The sequence below is a fragment of the Talpa occidentalis genome, unplaced genomic scaffold, assembly GCF_014898055.3.
Source record: "Talpa occidentalis isolate TD23 unplaced genomic scaffold, MPIMG_talOcc4v2.1, whole genome shotgun sequence".
NCBI classification, from domain to species: Eukaryota; Metazoa; Chordata; class Mammalia; order Eulipotyphla; family Talpidae; genus Talpa; species Talpa occidentalis.
The window spans coordinates 97,347,699-97,365,977 of NW_026555331.1; the positions used below are offsets into that span (position 1 = coordinate 97,347,699).

The window sequence follows — 18,279 nt, forward strand, 5'->3', positions numbered from 1 at the left end:
ATCTCCTTATTTCCAGATCAGCTGGTTAGCAAACTTAAATCCACCTACAACATTAAACTAATGTTTAAATCAAAGTAAAACACTAAATCATGCACAAACTTATGTTGACCAGGAGTCAGTGCTAACCTTTTGTCATTGGTGTCAATGGTAACTCGATGTGTCTGAAGGATTTTAAAGGGGCAAGTAGACTAATGGTTGCCCCTAAGGACCTGAAATGGTATTGAAGCAAATAATAGTTTTAAGTAATCAGTGTGAGTGTGTGTGTGTGTGTGTGTGTGTGTGTGTGTGTGTGTGTGTGTAAGATTACCAGAAAACCATTTAAACTAAGCTGAACAACATACTTCCCTGAAGGAGCTTCTGCATAGTAAACCTAATCCAGAAATCTGGGAGGCACATTGGGATCCTGATTCGCCTTCATTTCAACAGATGTTAACTTCTGTTCTTCCCTGCTCTTACACCTCCTTTCTCATCTTTCCTTCTGTTGTACTTCAGTAACATTTAGTTCAGTTCCATTCCAGTTACTGACCATTGTCTTATTCCAACATAGTCCTGTCCAGTTGGTCCTCTGTCTTTTTAAATTTTTAATCTAGTCTTCTTAGCTTCATTCTCAAGAATCATTTAATACCTCTTCTGTCACAAGGCAAAGCTGTTCTGTGGCATGCATTTTCTCCTGCCCCTCTCTCTCTAAATTTCATCTCTTTCCACTCCACCATCTCTACCCCTTTGTGCCACTACTATCAAACATGTTGGAATTCAGTCAGCATGTATTTCTGATTTACACTTACACAAACCATTCATACCTGGTTTTCCAACTGCTCCATAATTTTCCTAAAGTTTGTGTTTGAATAGTTCTTTCTCATAATGCTCAGCTAATAACTGTTTTCCCTTTGTCAAGCTTTGCCAGTACCTCCCCCGTGTGTGTGTGTGTGTGTGTGTGTGTGTATACTCAAATTTACCCAGACATGTATATCTCTGTGCATATATCTCTACATTAATATTGAAATTCTCTTTTTAGTTAAGACATTCTTGAGGACAGTTTGACTTATTTGATAGTGTATCTTCAGTATCTTCAGAGAGCTCATTGTAGGCTCTGATAAATTTCTCTTACATGAACAGATACATATTTAGCCTGAAATAGGAACTAGTAGATATAGACATCTCTTTTTAGATATTGAAAATTTCTTCATGAAATAATTTTTAAGAATTTAATGCAGTAATTTGGAGGAAAGAGATTAAGTTTGGTCTTAAACTGGTTACATCAGAAGTAAAACAGGAAACATGAAATAAACAAGAAAATGAACTGAAAACTTTCAGATAAATATCAGCAACAGAAATTCAAAAGTCTTATTTCTCAGGATGTAATTTTTATGTCATTTAATACTAACTAATGATTTATTGTATTTGCTATAGTAATATTTATTAAGTGGATATTCTATTCAATATTTCTGAACTCTTAAAGCTGGGAAACAAGTTTCCTTTTGTCCCATTTTTCGGGCAAGAAAACTGAGGCGCAGAGATATTGAATAATTCTTTACCCAAATCATATGGTTAGTAAAAAAAAAAATCAACACTGGAAAACAGCCCCATATTCTTAAGCATGTAACCAGGTGAAGTTCATGAGGAGAGCACAATTAAGTACAAAAAAGGTTAGATTTATGGCAATACTGAGGGAGTTATCAGGGGATGGGTATTTTCTGGACCTTACATTCCCGACCATAAGGTTATTTCCTGGGGAGATTACATGCTGTCCTAGCATATGTCCTATCACATACTGGGTTACCCCAATACTGATCTTATCCACTAAGTGGTTCTCACACTCTCATGAAATCAGTTCACACCTATAAACTGAAAGTCTTAAGTGTCTGGGTAGAAAATATGCTAAAAGTTTTACATCCACAAGTAAAAATAATTTTTATGTCATTCATTTATAAGAGTATAAAAAAGATATACCTAGTAAAGGAAGTAAATTACATGGGGCAGTTCTTTTTCCATGCATGGGCATGAATTTATTACCTAAAGAAGATTACTAGCAGAATTGAGTAATTCTTAGTTTTTATTTATAAGGATAGAATTTTAGAACCAAGAATGATTTTTAGGAAAAAAAAATAGAAACATGTCTGTAAATTCGAACTTCTCCAAAAATAGCACATTTTAAATTGAGACATACTAGCTCAGAAGACTTTGTTATAAGCCTTTAGATTTTTGGTTAAAAATAATTTAGAAACTGAATTAAAGAAGACTAAAGCATGCTTATAATCTTATTTGCTTTCTTGAAGTGATATTTCACATTTATGCTGTATTTTCAAAATATAGATTTTTAAAATCTAGGTAAAATATTTTATAACTAAAAAATTAAAACCTCTAGATAAGTTAACATGTGAAGGTATTCTCAACTATATGGGGTATGGTTTTCCTTTGTGAGCCAAAAAAGTGAAATTCCTTCTGCATTCCACATCTGATCTATAAGACCTTTTGCCATAATGTTCAACACCGAGAAATTCTCAGAAATTAGAGAAGTGGAAGTTCAACTTCTCAACAACATTTGAAACAGCCTTTTAAAGTAAGTTTTCTTTCACTCTTGAATATGTGCAACGTGCATATATATATATATATATATATATATATATATATAATTCTTTCAAAACCTGTTTATTGCACCCCACCACGAACCTGTGTAGTTGTTAAGTACATGTATCATCAATTATTATACTTACTATTCTGAGCTCTATATGTGGCAGAGTAACTTTAGAAAACAGTGTGGGTTAGAACCATTTTGCAGTAGCTTGAGTTTAGAAGTGATGCTACAGTTTAAGCCTACATAAAACGAACAAACAAGCCTTGCCTGCAAAGGAAAGTATAAAATGTGAACAGTAACTAATGATATCTGTATCTTGGATCACTTCATTTTAATTTGAATGGGAAAGTTCTGAGCATGTTTATATGCTAAGATGGCCAGAGGAGAGGAGTTTGAAGATACAGACTATAGAGCTTCTATTAATACAGCATAACTTAGCTAATTTTTGCTTGATATTTTATCTTTGAAGTCTTTTCTACCATTCTGTATCTCTTTCCCACTGTGCTAGCAAAACTTACTGGCACCTTCTCCCAAAGAAGTTTTTTTCCTCTGTACAGAATTGCACTTCTCTTCCCTTCTTCTGCCTGTTAGATTCTTACTGAACCCAGGATTTCTCCTCAACGCAAATGAATCTACCTTATAGCCAGAACACATAATTTGTGTGTGTGTGTGTGTGTGTGTATATCACATCACATGGCATTGGTCACATTTAATCATGACTATTACTATTGTTGTTGTTGTTTTGTTGTTGTTGTTGTTGTTGTTATTATTAAATTTGCTAGACCATGAGTACAAGGGGAAAAGGCTATCGCTGAGCCAGTTGCCTGAGCACAAACATACTCCTTTTCCTTTCATTGATTTCACCATTCAATAAATAATGAATGGGTTTATTCTGTGTAGTCAGCATAGTGTAAATGCTGAATAAACATAACTACAGTTATTGGAACATAACCGTAGTTTCAATCCTCATGGAACTGACAATTTTGGTTCTAAATATTGTTATTCAGTAGCTCTTAATTGAATTTATTTAAAAAAATAAAACCAACCAAATATAAGTTTTAATTGGAATATAAATGTAGTAAAATACTTTATAACATAATTAGTTTAGACCCAGAATCCACATTTTTGATTAAAAATGATAATTTAGGGCCTCCCCTGGTGGCGCAGTGGTTGAGCGCTGGGCTGCGAAGCTGCCCACAGCCTCTGCAGCACCGGTTCAATCCCCAGCCACTGGTGAGGGTCCCACATGGTGTGACAGACCTCTCCTGCCTCGCCCGCTGCTTCCCTCAGCAGTGTATTTCATCAGTCTGCCTGTTCTGTTCCCCGCTCTGGCTCTGGTAAATTCTCTCACCCTTCCACGCTTCTGACTATACCCAGTGCTTATATAAATAAATAAATAAATCTTAAAAAAAGTTTAAAAAATGCTTAAAAAATGATAACTTATAATAAAATTCATATTTATTTCCTACTCTGTTCCAACTATTTATACAATGAATCAGCATAAAATGGCAACTTGTGCACTCATTCATTCATTCAACTTACTCTGAGTGCCAGGTACTCTGGAGAAACAGTGGTGCAGAACAGGAAGCAGGTTTCCTCATGAGACCTGATCTAAGGCTAAGGAAACTGAGTGCCCTGTCATCCTTCTTGAGGTTTAAGATACCTGCTCTCTTTTATCAATGAGGCATCAATAGATGCTAAGAAAAATTGCCCAGCAAAGCTAACAGCCCCTGCCTTATATACATGATTCTGTGACCCGGGACCTCTATATTGCCTTCTCATGCTGCTCTGAACTGTCGCCCAAGACCCTGTTAATACTTTTTTCTCCTTTTTGTTTATTGGCTTCTTTTTCTTAATCATAAGAAGGTTATTGTTGTTCATGATATTTTCATATGTGAGGAACCTGAAAATTAAATTCCTATTTACAATGACTGAAGGAAATACAAATTTTCACATAGATCACAATGATGTATGCCACTGGGAACCTTGCAAAACAATGTGTTGTAGATCACCTAAATGTCTGTTGTCATCAAATATGTAAAATATGTACGCACATGTAAATGTGGCTAAATTATCTTTAATTAATTGTGATATATTTAAGACAGAATTAAATAGAGTAGAAAATATAAACACACAAGCAAAAGGTGTGAAGAAAACATGAAAAGTCAATTGTTACATCAAAAAGTATTTTAATTGTATTGACTAAAATATCAGGAAAGGACAATTACTATTGTTGTTATTATGGATAAGATTTCACTAGTCAAAGAGAAGATCAGTTGTAGTTCTCTGTGTTATGTTTCACTTAGTCTTATAAATGGGCTGCATTAAACATGTATTTATTTAGCATCTACCTATTGAACATTTTTTTTTGTGACAGCCAACTAGTTAAGCTGGAAGCTTTATTACACTCCTTTAATACCCCAACACAATGTATGGAAGGCATTGTAACGTTACTACTTATTAATAAATGATAAAATGATTCAGACAACTTACCCAGAATTACAGTAAGTACATGAAGATTTTAGGATTGAAATCTACTCTTTTTTTTTTTTTTTTTTTTTGTTTTTTGGGTTTTTTTTTTTTTTTTTTGGTATCAGAAACCCATTTGCTTCTACACAAGATTGTGTGTGTGTGTGTGTGTGTGTGTGAAAATGACACCCCTACACTAATTCACAACAATCTTAGTGAAAAGACAGACTAGGTCTTGTCACTTACTGTGTCTTGGAGTCCCAATTTTTTACCCTGTGCTTCTGCTACCTAACTTTACTGTGTCTTTACCATTTTTTATTCTCACACCCTGTCTCCCTTCATTCTACATCATGGAGATCAGTATGAGGATAAAGATTTGAGTACAGTTAACTCATGAGGCATTCTTCAAATGTTTTGTTTCATTTTTTTAAAAGATCCATTTATTTATGCGTACTAGAACTGGGGTACAGGCCAGAGGCGCAGGGTGAGAAGATTCACATTGACAGAGAGGGAAACAGAACTGGCAGATGACTGAAATACACTGCTGAGAGGAGCAGCAGGCAAGTCAGGAGAGGTCTGCTGTGCCATGTGGGTAGCTCCCTGGCCGGGGATCGAACTTGTGCTGCAGTGGCTGCAGACAGCTTTATAGGTTGTGTCTTAATCCCTTGTGCCACCAAGGAGACCCCCTGTTTTGTTTCATATTGTTCAGTTGTGTTTCTTTTAAGTGAAGAGAAAAAGGGTTAAGGCATGTCCTCTTTGTTTTAATAGTGATTGTGTTCATTTAAATAATAATAATCATTTTTATGCAAGGTTTTCATCTTAGAAGACAAAAACGTTCTCATGGGCCCACACACGCTAAAAAGCTTGCCGTCTGTTTCTATGATTAATTGAGATGTAGAGAGTGATGGGTGTAGAGTAAAAAATAGACAATTAGTGCAACTAGGCATGAAATAGATTCAAATACGAGCAGCATGTTTCCCCAGTTAGTGATCTGTTTTGGGGCTCTTGAGGATTTGCATCCCATTAGTAAGTCACTGGAATGGAAATCTTCAGTCTTTGGGGAGACCAGAGCATTAAAAATGGAATTAACTCGAACTGCAAACTGAGTCAGCATAATAGGTCATTAATTCTACTGTTTGGGTATATAGCATGCTGAGTTTTGGTGTGTGGGCTTCTGAAATTTTCAAGTGAGTTTATAGAGCATTGCAAGGACTAAATTATGGCTATCTATCATTCCAACCTTCACCCTCGCTACTGAGATATAACATCACCAGTGACCCAAAAAAGGTACTGAAATACCAGTGTTTTTGCTAGAATCAACAGATACTTACATTATTTGGAAAAGTTATATATTTTCTGAGAATATATATGTGTGTGTGTATGTGTGTACATATATACATATATATGTGTACATGTATATAATATTCTCTAGTATATCAGTGATTCTTAGTTTTTAAAGAACTGTGTCCTCAATTGATAAAGAGAAAAATATTACAGTGCTTCAAATATTACCCTTCCCACAACTGAGAATTACAGCTTCCTGCAAGTCTCCATTTCCTATATTTAGAAATACCTCCTTTTGATCATCCTAGCATAGTATAGCTATTAACAACTGCATTTACCCATTACTTACCCAGGGCTTCTCATACTGGGCAATACTGACTTTTCACTCCAGATAATTCTTTGTTGAGGGCATTGTCCTGTGAGTTGTAGGATTTTGGCAGTATCCCTGGCCTCTACCCACTAGTTTCCAGTAACAACTTTCCATACTAACAATCAAAAACATTGTCAGATACTGCCAAATATCCCTTGGTGTCACATATTCCCTGGTGGAGAAGCACTGGTTTATCCTTCCCCAGCATTATTTCCTTTGATTGTACAACGGCTTTGTAAAATATGTAGTACCTTGTTAATCAAAGTCTTGGCAGGAAATGGAACCTACACAGTATGGGTCAGAGACTTTTATGAAGGGACTACTTACAACTGCTTAGGGATATTGCGGTACCAGAAAATAACAACAGCAGGAAGTCATTCCATGCCTTAGATTGAAGAAGCAAGGAGAGGATAGTGTTTCTTTAGTGCTTGGAAGGCTGTTGCTGTGGACCAGAGGCCTTCAGAGAAACATGAATTTAGGGAGCCAAAGCTGTAGCCAATAATGCAGCAAAGTAGCAGCGAGAGTATTGGATCCCTGCCCCCTCCTTCTCCCTTAATCCTTTGATCACTAGCCAGTCCTACCAATCAGTTGAGTCTCAGTAAATTCCAACCAGCAAAGAACTACAGTGATACAATCTTAGGATTCAGCCTCCATGAGCTCTGAGAAAGAAGGAGCATAGAATGTGTTAGGACAATTGGAGAAATTTAAAAATAAAACCATTCATATTTAACATGAAAAACTGAGGTTCACCTAAAGCCAAATAGCTAATGTGTAGAGCAAGCATTGAAATTCACATCTCTTGGACTCCATGCTTTGCAAAAGTATCATCCTAGATCATTTGCATGAATAAACTAACTCTCAGTGAGATTATAAATTATTCAAGGTTATTAGTTTTAGTAGTAGATAGATGCAAGACCAGAGAGACTAACACTCATTCCTATTTTTGGTGTTCACTCTTTTATGCTGACCATTGAAAGAACTGTGATAGCTGTATATCCAACCCATTCTCAAACATAGGATTGAAAGCTTTCTGCCAACCTGAAAAAAATCATTTTTTAATAACTTGTAGAATTCTAGGTTTCATGTAGTATATTTAAATGGCATATGCTGTTTTTCCAAGCCGTTGGCACATTTTTGTCTTGATTGTAGAAACTCAGCCCCAGCTGGTGTGATATACCAGGAGAGGGGGGAGGACTGGATTGAGAATTGGGAGACCAGGGACCCAGTGCTGGCTCTTTCATTCATAGCTGTGTAACTTTCAGCCATAATAACAATAATAAAAATACTGTAAATATTTTCTTCCTATTTGCATTGACCCAGATTTGCATATTTACTCTTAGGTACCTAATCAGGTGGCCTCAACTCTATGAAGCAAGGAAGTGTTAGATGTCATGTTTCACAAGTTAAGAGTCAGGCGTAGAATGCAGTCATCTACAATGAAAATCCCATAGCTCGGATGTGGTGCATGTGAACTCAATGCTACATCTTCTCATTGAAGACATAGTGCTTTCACTACTCTGTCTTTTGAAATGATTAATGAATTGATTTATTCTTTCTCAACAGGCACTCTGCAGCTTTTAATCCATTAGTTTCATCACAACGTCCAGTCTAGTTCTAAGATTGAGAATCTGGGATTTTTGTTTTAGGATTATAAACAAGGCTACCAATACAACACCAATAGATACCAATAGAATACCAATAGAATTAGCACATAGTGATTCCTCATTTATTCCTTTCTAGGCTTTAGATAAATATGTGTATTAAATAATACCTTTTTAGAGAATGAAATTGGTTATTTTAAAGGAATTTTAAAGTAAATATAAACAGGGAAACAAATCTAAATAAATTAAGCAGTACCATTTTCTCCCTTTAATCCTGGGTCATTTGGATGCTAATAATTAAAATTCAAACTTCTTCTCTAAGATAAGGTAGTTGGCCACTCCTGGACGGTCTGAAAAGAAACTTAATTCTTCTCATGTTTTTTTGCCTAAAGGTGTGAGGCCCAGAAAATGATATACTTGAGGTCTCTACTATACTGAATTTCCTATTCCCTGTACCAAACTCTGCCCATACCCACCCATTTTCTACTTTTACAATATTTTGATGACCCTGTTTTTTTTTTCCTTTTTCAGTATTATCAGATATAAAATTAGGTATTCAACAACAACAACAAAAATCAACCTTGCTTTATTTATTTGTAACTGAGTATTTCAAGTTCCTATTTTGCCCAGCCAGTTCCAAAAAACCCTAGAATGCAAGGATTCTAAGTCCAACTTAATATTTCACAGGAGAGAAAAAGAAAATACTAAAGTATAGATATTTGAAGTCTAAAAAAAAAAACTGAGAAAGAAAAGTACCAATTTTAATATCCTTGTACTCTAGCAAAAATATAAAATTGTCTCAAAGAAAATATTTCTCTAGTCAAAAATTCTAGTTCCATTTTAACATTGTATCTGATGTACATGGTTAATAATTCTTCATTTGGAAAAAACAGTTTTATGATTATTATTCAGTGCTCACACATAAGGTGGAGGAACAGTATTTTTAGTAAGAATAGACTTGAACTAGACTACCTGGGTACAGAACTGGCTTCATCCCCTTTTATGTATGTGACTTTGGGCAAGTTACTTACCCTCTTTCAGTGTTTTGATTTCTTCATTGATATAATCAGGTATAAATAGTATCTATCCCCTATGGATGTCGTTATGGTTAAACCAACTAATACTGACAAAGCATTTAGAATAGTAGTGGAACATAGCCAGCATTATTTAAATGTTAGTTGTGTCAGAAACATCCTTTCCATAAACCTCTTCATCATGAATATCATCTCTATCACCACCACCGTTATCATCATCAATTCCTACTACAGGAGCCCAATCCAGTGTTTCCATTCTTCTGAAATATAGTTACATAAAAGCCTAATAAATAATGAGTAATTATAGAGTAGCACTACTTAGAATAGTTTCATCAAAGAAGTAACACATGTATGAATAATGTATATTTTGGAACATATGAACTAATGCAGAAATTTCAATTCTAAGATTTGGTTATACTTCCTTTCTGGTTAACTGTATATTCGGTGCATAGAAAGATTTATTTGTAATGATTCTAGTTTGTTTGGTATTTTTATAATAAGTATATTTTCTTAGAGTTTCAGATTAGAAACAACTGATAAAGAAATATTCAAGAGGTCAGGATTAGGCATAAATTATATACTACAGTGGTGTCTTCATGTAAGAAATAAGCTTAGAGTCTCGAATATCACATTAAGCTACTGTTTTTGTGGTTATTGAGTTTTGCTCTTGAAAGATTTAAGAGATCTGACAAAGAAATATAATAAATCTTATTCTAAACCAAATATATTTAGTAATTTGACTCCCCATTAAAAATCCTATTTCTGCTAGAAAAAATGAAGAGAAAATTTATATTTTTACTCCTTTCCACTTTCACATTTAAAATAAGTAAAAAAAAAAAAGCATTTCACATGGTTCATAAAAATAATTATCATCTGTGTTTATTTAATTAATTTAAAGTCAATGCCTTATTTACATGCTTGGGGTTTTAACTTGAGATGAGAAGGGACCAAGAAAAAGGTGAGCCGTTTTTCATATATACAGAAGCAAATGGCTCTCTATTTTTTAATTTTTATCTATTTTCTTTGTCTCAATCCCCAGCCTCTGAGCCCAACTTGAAGGTGCGGTCCAGGTTAAAACAGAAAGTGGCAGAGAGGAGAAGCAGCCCCTTACTCAGGCGGAAGGATGGAAATGTTGTCACTTCATTCAAGAAGCGAATGTTTGAGGTGACAGGTAATTGAGGATTGGGCAGACACACTAACAAATGTTGGTAGTAGGACTGAAAAAATAATAGTTTAGAATAAATATGCCTGCTGCATATAAAAGTTATTTTGAGAAGAAACATTTCTTATAAGGAAATTATATTGAAAACTCACAATTAGTTCAATGAACCTTGCCATGCATTCACCAACTGTGTTGAACAGGAAATGAATGAAAAAAACAGAACTATGTGTCAATCTATGTATAACTAGGAACCGCCAAAGCTCACCTTAATCTTTTCAGAAACAGGCAGTCCATTTTGGGAATGCCAACCAGGAGAATATAACTTTTAATGAAATTTGATCGGAAATGAGCAGAGGGAGGTCCAAGAAGAACACTTCCCCCATACTCAGACATGAATGTACAAAATACATCTGGGAAAATTAAACTATGTGGAACAGCAAAACCTTGACTTTTCAACAAATTTACAGAACTCATAAATGACTTTATGTGTTTACTAGTGAACTGGGACTTATGGCAGGAGGGGGGATATATTGCCTTTTATAAAGGGAAAGAAACTGTCATTTTCACTAGTCTCAAATGGAAGAGTTCTTATTTTTTTAGCTGCCTGGGTAGTAGTGGGGTGAACAGGTTAGGAAATTCAACATGATGTCTTACAAAGTCTCTTAGTCCCAGTTGTACCTGGTCTGCGATTAGAGAAGTCCTGGGGATAAAAGACCCAAAATGTCTAGACAAAATAATAATACTGACTACTGTTTACTGAATACCTGCTTAGAGCTATACATTTTATCTATTTATTTTATTTGATTGCATCAATAAGAGGTGATAATGCGCAACTGTTTTTCTCCATCCTCAAGGAGAATTGGGCTTATAGCCAATGTAGTCAGTTTACATTATTTCTGATCCACTCTTACACTCAACATTTTTTTTAAAAAGTTATTTATTGCCTACATCTTCTTTGACAAGGCAGGTGTCTGTTTTGGGAGACAATATGGGGAAGATGGTAGAGGTGAGATGGGAAGGTACAGAATACTACTGTCATTTAGAGGTTTTACAGGTATTTAAGGAAAAAAAATAGTCTGCTGTTCAATCCTGACAAATTAATATGCTTATCTAAAGAAAAAGTATTAATGATTAAATGGAAAATTGTTTCTTGAGGGCTAAGAAATGTTTAATAAATTGCATAAAATTATTTAATATCATATATAATTGCTAACTCAGACCAATTGAATGCTACCTAAATTTGGAACTACAGACTTTTGTTTGAAATACATTATTGTATTTAAGTAAGTAAGATTCTTAAGCTTTCATTCTAGAGTTCCTTGGGGTAGATTTGAAAAGTGAATCTCTTTCAATGAATGTAAAAAATAATGTAAATAGATAGAGGTGGCTTTTCTTATCGGAGAAATATATTCCCTCCTTATAGAAAAACTTGAAGAAAACAGAAAAACATAAACATTGCTATGTATTTGTCTTAGAATCTTAATTTCTAAGGCCATATTTATCCCAAGTGCTCATTTATATTTTTCTGTTACTCTCATTTCTTGATCATAACCTTTCTTCCGTGATCAGTTATACTTTTTAACCAAATTGCAATGGACTTTAGTTCAGTATCTCTCTGAAAAATGATTTTCACTTCTAAGAGTTATGCTTTGTTAGTTTAGTTTGTTTCTTTACTTTTGAAATACCATATTTTTCTCATCCTAATTTTGCAAGATAAAGACTCACCTTTTCATCAGAGGAAATGATGTATATCCAAAGAGGGATTTGTGCATTATAGATACACAATTTTGGTCAGTGAGTTGGTACAATGAATGTTTGGTAGATATTTTAAAGCAGTATGTGACCCTTACCTTAAATGTTTTTGGAAGGTCTGAATTATCAGACACACAGATTTCTTCACCTTTCTCTGCCAGCTTTCATCTAGTTTGGATGAGCTTTCCTTGATTCTCAATACTAATTATTTTTGCTAGTGAGTCAGAGACCACCATAGTATCAAATAAGCATTGCTCTTCTTCTCTTATCTCTGAATCTTTTTTCCTATTTCATAAGTTGAAGTGATTGTTTTTACAACTCCATGCCACCTCTCTTCCTATTAATTCACATGGGCACCATTTAACATATTTTCCAAATTCAAGTGTTTTCTGCTCCTCCACCCAAAAAGCCATTTTCTTTTAACATTTAAGCCTTAAGCACCTCTGTGTTCCTGTAGTGTCTTCTCCACTCTTTCCCACTCTGCTGTCCCCATTTCATGAACAATTCTTCAAACTCTACTTAGCAATATTTCTTCTCGGACATTTTCTCAGTGTTCTTACAAAATCTCACCTCATGCAATATTTGTTTCCTAATACATATCAGCAATTTCTACATAAGGAAATAATTTTGTCCGGATATCACATAAAAATATTTTTTTTAATTAGCAAGACAGAATATTCAAGAAAATCTATTTTTTTGAAAAAAAAAAAAGACATTAACACAACAATAGAAATCTGTACTTAGTCTTATCTCCTGGAAGGGTTTTTTAAATTTATATTTCCTTGATTAAAAGGAAAGTAAGCAAGAAACATACACATATAAAAAAGCAGATTAATCAAATTGTAAGTAACATACATAGGAAGAATGGCATTGAGCTAGATATGTTTAAGAATTGTAAATTACAATGGCTTGATGAAATCCTACACTAGTAGGATCAAAATTCTATCTACGATCTGTATTCTTTCTGTTAGCACTGTACAGTTGAGTACAGAAATATTTATAGTAGAAATTTGAAAGCTACATGTTTTCTAAGGGAGGGCAAACAATATAGCCTACAAATTGGGAGTTTCTATTCTCTGGGAGACAGAATGTATATGATTCAAACTTTGAGCTAAGTTAGAGGTGGGATCAGACCTGCAGTGAAGTAGGTGGAGAAAAAGGAGGGTAGAAAAGCATAAAATGGGAAAGTGGCACCTTTCAGCAGAATAAATTATTTAAATTTCACTTAATGTAGAGTATAGAAATGATAACAAAAGGAAATAATGTTAGGCTCCATTTTTGAGCAGAGGACTATTGTGAAAGTTGTCTCCGAATTTTTATTCTGGCAATATTTGGGAGGAGAGGTTTGAAAGACTCTGTAGCAACTCAGAAATAGTAGCAGAGGGCCTCCCTTGCGTCACAAGGTGTTAAGACTCAGCACTATCAAGCTATTGCCAGCCGCTACAGCATGAGTTTGATTCCCAGCCAGGGAGCAACCCACATGGCACAGCAGACCTCTCCTGTCTCACCCCTGCTCCCCTCAGCAGTGTATTTCAGTCAATCCACTTGTGTTCCCTGCTCTGCTCTGATGAATCTTCTCACTGGCCCTCTGAACCTCTGTCCTATACCCCAGCTCTTGTATATATAAATAAATAAAATAAATCTTTTTTTAAAAAAGAAATATTAGCAGGCTTTCTATAGTCTATGAAAGAATAATGAAGACTGAGGGCTTAAATGAAAATGATTATAGTCAAAATAGATGGCAGATCATGTGAAAAACAAAATGAAAGAACCTAGTAACTGATTCAATTTGGGGAAAGGAAGGGAGTGAAAATGACTTGAAAGAGAGTGATAAGCAGGGCACATTTAATATTGGAATACATTGAATTTAATATACAGGTGAAGGGAAGTTAAGAATGTCCAGCATTCCAAAGGGACTCAGATCAGAATTTATGAGCTATAAAGGCAAGAAATGTAAGTTTCATGAGAGTATTTTTCTTAGAAAAGAATTCGGTCTCATAATATTGAGGTGTTGCTTTGTTTTTGTTTTTGACAAGGAAGGAGGAGAGGGATAAGGCAAAAAACCTTTAGGTGAATGTCTACATTTAAGAATTGGTTAAAAGAGGACAAGCGAAAGAGATAGAAAGATAGACTTGAATGTGGAGAATGTTACTGTAGAAAGGAAAATGTCAAAGTTAGTTTGGGCAAGCAGTTATAGTCACTAATGAATAAGACAGATTACCAGGAATCTTAATGGATGAGTAGACATGAGTATGCTTTCAGACTAGAGGGATGGCTCCAATGTATAAGGAAAGCATGAAGACTCGATAATTGACAGAAAGAAAAAAAAAATATTGGATGGTTTTACTTATTGGAGGAACATAGGTAAACCATACAAAGGATCAGAAAAAAAAAAAAAACTATCAAGCAAACTAACAGAGAAATTCAGCAGGAGAGGGAAAGGGAGAGCTATCAAAATGGGAGGGACAATCGCAAGAGTCTATGGGAATGGTTCATAGGTGTCTTGGTGGTGGGAATTTTAGGGGGCAACACCTAAGAGAAATCAAACTGTACAAAAATGAGCAACGATGTAAAAAATTATAAATAAAAATCAAAGAATTAACAAAGCAAATTCTAGAAATGGGATCAGGGATAAAAGTGAATATGTTAGCAATGGAGAGAAAAAAGATAGAGAAATGCTTTATCTTTAATTGGAGGAGAGTATGGATAATAAAATTCATGAGGTAAAAAGAAAAATTACTAATACAAGGCAAGATCCTTTGTGCAGACTTGAATTAACAAGCTATAAGGATGAGATGCGTATAAAAATGTTCAATGAATTTGTAGTAGGTGAAAAGAACTTAATTGGAGTTCAATAAATAATTTACCAAGGCTTGATAAGATGACCTCTCTTACTTATATTTTTAGAAATTGGAACTTTATATTTCTGTTAATTAGCTATTTTAATAAGTGCATTAACTCCATAAATTGAAATGCTTGTGAATTTGATATCAAAGGTGAAAGATTAATTGAATAATCTGTATTAACTTATTTTTATTAAAATAAGTTTCTTGTATATTGATGTTTGAAATTTAACATACCATATAAAATTCCAACAGATTTTTGTACATCGGTTTTGTAACCTCTCGCATTGCTGAATTGCTGAGCATTGTTTTTAAAAGTTTGGTGGAGTCTTCAGAGATTTCTATATACTGTATCATATCATCTCCAAATCACAATAGGTTCACTTCTTCATTTCCAACTTGTATTCATTTTACTCCAGTTGTCTGCTTGTGCTAGATAAAACCTCTAATACTAAATTAAACAAAGCGATGAAGTGGGCATCCTTGTCTTCTTCCTGGGCTTAAAAGGAAAAGTTTCATTTTTGCACAAGTTGTATAATGGTGTACTATATTTACCTTTTTACCCCATTTAACCCATTTCTTTGTTCTGCTTCTGTCTGCAATCCCCAGACTTCTTTTACTAACTTTTTTTTCTGTTTGGAGAGCTCCTTTACAATTTTTAAGGGATGGAAAGGAAACTATTGGGCATTTTAAAAAAAAATATATTAATTTCAGGCAACTTGTCTTCTGGGAAATAAGTTGGGTGAGTTAAAGTTACAAGATGTACCATTTTGAGATTTCCATTCTATTTTATTTTCTTCAAAAATCTTTGACTAAGATGTGCTGTAAATAAGATACAGCCTTAGTAAATCAAGTAAAGTACAATTTATAACAAGCTATAAATGTTCTTTTTCACCTGCAATAGGAATGACTCTGGGCCTCATGTGATGAGGACATATTTTTATATATAACTATGAAAGCCCATTTTCTAAATTTTTGTTATTTTTACAGTAGCACAACAGTAAGTAAAAGAAAATTCCCTTCTTTACTTGGTTTCCTCATCATGAAGTTCTCTATTTTAATTCTCTAGGAACTATTGAATATTATGTTGTACTTCTAGCAGTGGAAATAAAAAAAAGAAAAAGTGGTATGAAAATTCAGAAAGTTTCCAAAAATTTTCACAGTCCTTTTTATTATTTGGTTAGATAGTATTTGTCATTCACATGGTGGAGGGAATACAGTGTTCAGTGTGCTATATTATTTGCCATGTAATTAAAGTGTGTAAGATTTTTATGAATATATTTGTACTTCATAATATTTTTCAGAATCCTCAGTCAGTAGCAGTTCTCCTGGATCTGGGCCCAGTTCACCAAACAATGGGCCAACTGGAAATGTTACCGAAAGTGAGACTTCAGTTTTGCCACCTAATCCTCATGCTGAGGTAAGACTCTTATTATTTTGGTTCTTTTAAAGTTAAATCCTCTATTAGATCCCTAAAACAAAGTGATGTTTCTAAATTGAAGCTTAAAGCCATCTGTTCTTATTTTTCTTACACGTTTATAATGTGTGGGTTTGAGTAAACTTGATCTTATTTATGAAGATTGGACAATAATCAGGACTGAAGTATACTAAAATGTAATCCTCAGATAAAATTAGTGATGTTGAGTATATACTGCCCAACAGTTGTACATCTCAGTTATCCTTCTTTTTGATCATTCTGATAGTCTATAGGCCTATCAGTAAGTAAAAACTTTATGAAAACCTCTCAAAGAATTGCCTAGCAGGACCTTCTTGCTGGCCTAGGAATTAAGTCTCAGCAATATCACCTCAACAGTCTGAGTTCAATCCCAGGCCAGGGAGCTGAACCACATATGGCACAGCAGACCTCTCCTTTCTCACCCACTGCTCCCCTGAGCAGTGTATTTCAGTAAATCCACTGCTGTGCTCCTCACTCTGTCTCTGGTGAATCCTCTCACCCCTCCCCCACACATCTGGCCTGTACCCCAGTTCTTCCACAAAATAAATAAATAAATATTTTTTTTTAAAAAAAGGATAGCCTAGCAAGGTGTGTTTTATCATTTTGAGGGGCAAAGATTAGGCATTTATTGAGGACCTACTATGTGCAAGTCATTTTGCCTGGTAATAGGGGATATAAAGATGAATAAAATATGAACTCTGTCCTTGAAGAATGAGCAATTCAGGGAAATAGGTCTTAAAAAGAACACAATTTCTTATTCTCTGATTGTATGTAATCAACATTAATAGCATTTGCTTTTTCTAGCACATGACTTATTAAAATCAGTGATAGAAAATTAAGAGGAAAATAAGTGTGGGGACAACAAGAATTTGTCTATGTAGTCTGTATTAGGCTAAGCAAAGGCAACAGGTAATTTATAGAATCTACTGCTTTCAATTCACCATCTACACACTGAAATTTTAAGTTTTTCTTTCCTATCGTAACAAGACCTCCTTACCAGTCACTGCTCTATGCAAGGAAAGCTGGTCCATAACTTCTTATATGTAACTGTGAAATGCTTCTTTGTATTTTATAGAATTATAGTTCTTTGATGCAGAAAGGGGCAGATCAAATCTCTGATTCTTAGATCACATCTGTAGCTTTCCTTATATGTGATGAATCAAACTTCTACTAGAACACATCTCATTATAGGAAATTCACTTCATTGTCTCCTGAGACAAGCCAGTTGATTTTGAACAGTTAACCTGTTTTACAGAAATGTCTCCTGTACTTTATGCTTAAATCTGTGTCTATAATTTCACTCTCACATATACATAAGCATATTTACAATAAATTAGTTATAAATTTTACACTTGACCTTAGTCAAAATATCAAGAAGCAGTTATTTATAAATTTTAAAATTATCAGGTCAAAATATAATTGAATGCAGAAACCCAGAGGTTAACCTTGGTAAGCTGAGAATGAAAACCAGTGAAGTTACTTTTACCCTGAGGATATTGTGTACTTGAGTTATAAGTTTGGGTTTTCAGGATCTCACAAAACCCAGGAGATAAAAGACAACACCCAGTACTGAGAAAGGAGGATAAGAGATTATTAGACCCTTTAAACACTAAGGCAAGATCCCCAAGGCCCATATCTATGCTGCATTGGTGAGTCCCATCCCATCCCTTCCCCCCGAGAGGTGTCTTCATGGGAACCGGACCAAGAACAGAATCTCTCCCTCAGAGGCTAGC

At 34.5% G+C, this 18,279-nt stretch overlaps 1 protein-coding gene across 2 annotated transcripts in view; it reads left to right on the forward strand.

Moving 5' to 3' along the window:
* The window catches only part of HDAC9 (histone deacetylase 9), an 853,144-nt gene that overhangs the window by 492,431 nt on the left and 342,434 nt on the right, over positions 1 to 18,279 (forward strand). Inside the window, exons 16-17 of one of the 2 annotated variants that reach the window (XM_054692408.1) lie at positions 10,373 to 10,504; positions 16,395 to 16,510. In XM_054692408.1, the coding sequence (XP_054548383.1) occupies positions 10,373 to 10,504; positions 16,395 to 16,510 (248 nt within the window). The remainder of the gene's footprint in view (positions 1 to 10,372; positions 10,505 to 16,394; positions 16,511 to 18,279) is intronic. The other variant, XM_037508683.2, reaches the window with a different exon arrangement.